General features: G+C 29.7%; 1 protein-coding gene across 1 annotated transcript; it reads left to right on the top strand.

Moving 5' to 3' along the window:
• Nucleotides 1-7: 7 nt before the first annotated feature.
• Nucleotides 8-3,080, top strand: LOC129579852 (CARD- and ANK-domain containing inflammasome adapter protein-like; the record flags this gene model as incomplete). Its single annotated transcript, XM_055470031.1, has 5 exons — nucleotides 8-74; nucleotides 2,510-2,549; nucleotides 2,666-2,719; nucleotides 2,809-2,907; nucleotides 2,982-3,080. Coding segments are annotated over exons 1-5 (346 nt in total), but the record flags the coding sequence as incomplete, so codon positions are not given.
• Between the last annotated feature and the right edge of the window lie 38 nt (nucleotides 3,081-3,118).

Raw genomic sequence — 3,118 nt, 5'->3', positions numbered from 1 at the left:
AATAGTTCGAAGCTAGAAAAATGCTGAGTCGAAGTTCTTTCACACTGCTGCTCATTGGCTTGATGGTATCGGAGGTGAGTCGACAATTTCAGTCGATTTTTTTTTAAATTTTTCATGTTTGATACTTTTCGTGGACAATTTGTGATAATTTTTTCTGAAATAATTTAAAAAATAAAAAGTGTCCTTTTTTCAAGTTCTTCAATTGAAAAAATTCTTCTATTCCAAAAAATGTCCACCGGAAACTTCTAGGGAAACTTTTATTCTATTAAAAACAGTTGAAAACTGTTAATAATACATAGGATCTAAATATTTCTTTTACTTTAACACGTGTTAAGTCGATTTTTGTGATAACTTCGGTACTAGTTTAACCTAGGGGGTAGACACGATTAGTAAATTAGAATCTAATACAGTAAATTAGAGAATATTAGAAAATATTAGAAACTGAAATGTTTGATGACTTTGACATGGCAAATGCTATGCCAATACAATTCTTTATGAAGATTTTTGTTTTGTTTAATGAAACAAAACGGTAAACAATACCGTTATTTGTCAACAAGTCTGTCAATTTCAACGCATTACCACTGTGCATAGTACAGAGACGTAAAATGTTCGCCATTTAGTTTTACATTGCCAATGTATTTCTTTGTGGAGATTTTTTGTTTTGTTTATTTTTTGTTGTTTGTAAATAAATCTGCCAATCCTTTAACATTGCCTCTGTATATTTCGTATGGACCATATACTAAGTACAGAGGCAATGCTAAAAGATAGGCAGATTTGTTTACAAAGAACAAAAAATAAACAAAACAAAAATCTCCATAAGGAAATGCATTGGCAATGTAAAACTAAATGGCGAACATTTTACGAGAATATTAGAAGATATTAGCACTTTCAAACGATTATTAGAAATATTAGAGAAAACTAAATGAAACTTGGGATATATTTCCAAAAATTAGACAGATTTGTGATATTAGACCAATATTAGAATCCGTGTCTACCCCCTAGAGTTTAACACTGGAAATGTAAATATGTCTATGCATTTAATACGTGTTATCTCCGTATTTTGGTGCTAATGGTGGAATTTCGTGTTAAAACGGAAAAAATGACGTCAAATTGTGTTTTAACATAGATGATTGCAAATTCCAATTATATTTTATTGTTTAATAACATTGTTTACTTGTTTGAAATGCTTTCAGCTATATTTTGGAATTATTTTAAAAACAAGATCAAATTAAGAAATAAAATTTTGATTTTTTCCAAGCCCAATTCATTTCTATTCAAAACTTCTGGATGGTTTTAGAACTTAGATTTCAAACCTGGACAAATTTTGAACGTATTGAATGATAAATTTGTGAAAAATAAATGAAACTTCTAGCAGACTTGAGAACTTTTCGCGAATATTCTGTCTCTGGTGTCTGCATTCTTATTGATACTGATCCAAAATTGATATTTTTTCAATTTATAAAATTTTTTCGTGGATTAGTTTCTTAGGCTTGAAAATAACTTGAAATTTCCCGAATTTTTTTCAAAACTTCCAAAAGGTTTGAGATGTTAGATTAAGCCAAATTAAAAATTTCATTTATTTGTTCTGAAAATTGATATTGTTTTAAAAGGCTTGAAATTATTATTCAGGTTTGAAGTCTAAGTTTTAAGTCTGCTAGAAGTTTCATTTATTTTTCTCAAAATTATCATTCAATGCGTTCAAAATTTGTTCAGATTAAAAATCTATCTTCTCAAATCTTTTGGAAGTTTTGAAGAAAATTCGGGAAATTTCGAGTTATTTTCAAGCCTAAGAAACTAATCCACGAAAAAATCTTATAAATTGGAAAAATATCAATTTTGGATCAGTATCAATAAGAATGCAGATTGCAGACTCCAGAGATGGAAAAATTATTGTTTAATTTTTTTTTAATTTGATGATCTTTGATCCAACAATGTCTTTCGGAAACATGTGAGTTCATATTGACTGAACAAAAAAATTGAAGTGTGAACTAAATAAAATTAATCACTGAGAATTATTTTCGAAATTGCAACTGATAATATATATTGGCAACACATATAACCAGAACTGGTGATATTTCTAATACTAGTAAATAGTGGGTACAACTATAACACGAAATAATGGGATAACTCAACAGAAATTACATTAGAATATTCTTTTTCGTGATAACTTTTTTCGTACTGTGGCTAACTCCAAAGTAAGAACGTATTTACAATAGTACGAAAATCTGTGTTGGTGGCAAATCGGCATATTTGATACCGATATTGGTGGTATTTCCAACGGAAATATTTACGTTTGGTGTTAAATACATCCGTTAGTACCAATTTTCGGTGATAATTTACGAAATAGTGGTAAATGTAGGAATAGTACTTCAGAAAAGGTTCTAGTGTTATTTTATCACTAAAATTGACTTAACACGTGTTAAAGTAAAAGAAATATTTAGACCCATAATGTATTAATCTCATCCGTTGTTCCCATTCCAAATGTATCACTTTGATTCTATTTCCACAGTTCTTAATCGGGGATGTGAGCGGAGCACCAACCAGGAACGGTAAGATTAAAGTTTCATTTATTTATCCAGTTTAACTCTTAAATTCCATATACAAAGCACCTTGTAACGAAGATATGGGAACCTCATTTATGCTAAACTTTTCATACATATTTTAGTAAACGAAAAAGACAAAAAGGGAGAGACAGCTTTGCATAGAGCTGCTTTTGCTGGTAATTTTGGACATTTTTTTTTTATTTGAAAAAGAATGTTTTGTTCAATCCGGTTCATTGATCTATGAATATTTTTCATATTCTTTCAGGCAAAGTGAAGGAAGCTCAAAACCTCATCGCTGAAGGAGCCGACCCTAATATTAAAAATAAATTTAATGAGACACCTCTTCATTTAGCTGCTGAGAATGGTAATGTTGAATACTTGTTTTCATTAAATAAAAGATTGATTTGATCTTTTCCATCGATCTGAATTATTTTTCAGGTCACAAGAGCGTCACTGAAGTTCTCAGCCGTAAAGCAAAAGAATTTAATATTAAAAATAATTTGCATTACACACCTCTTCATTTGGCATCTATGAATGGTAAGGTTGACTAAATAAGATATCCCGCCAATCTCTTT

Source organism: Sitodiplosis mosellana, unplaced genomic scaffold (assembly GCF_009176505.1).
Source record: "Sitodiplosis mosellana isolate CC-2019 unplaced genomic scaffold, AAFC_SMos_1.0 Smas_scaffold_6674, whole genome shotgun sequence".
NCBI classification, from domain to species: domain Eukaryota; kingdom Metazoa; phylum Arthropoda; class Insecta; order Diptera; family Cecidomyiidae; genus Sitodiplosis; species Sitodiplosis mosellana.
This window is presented reverse-complemented; position numbering and strand designations above follow the sequence as displayed.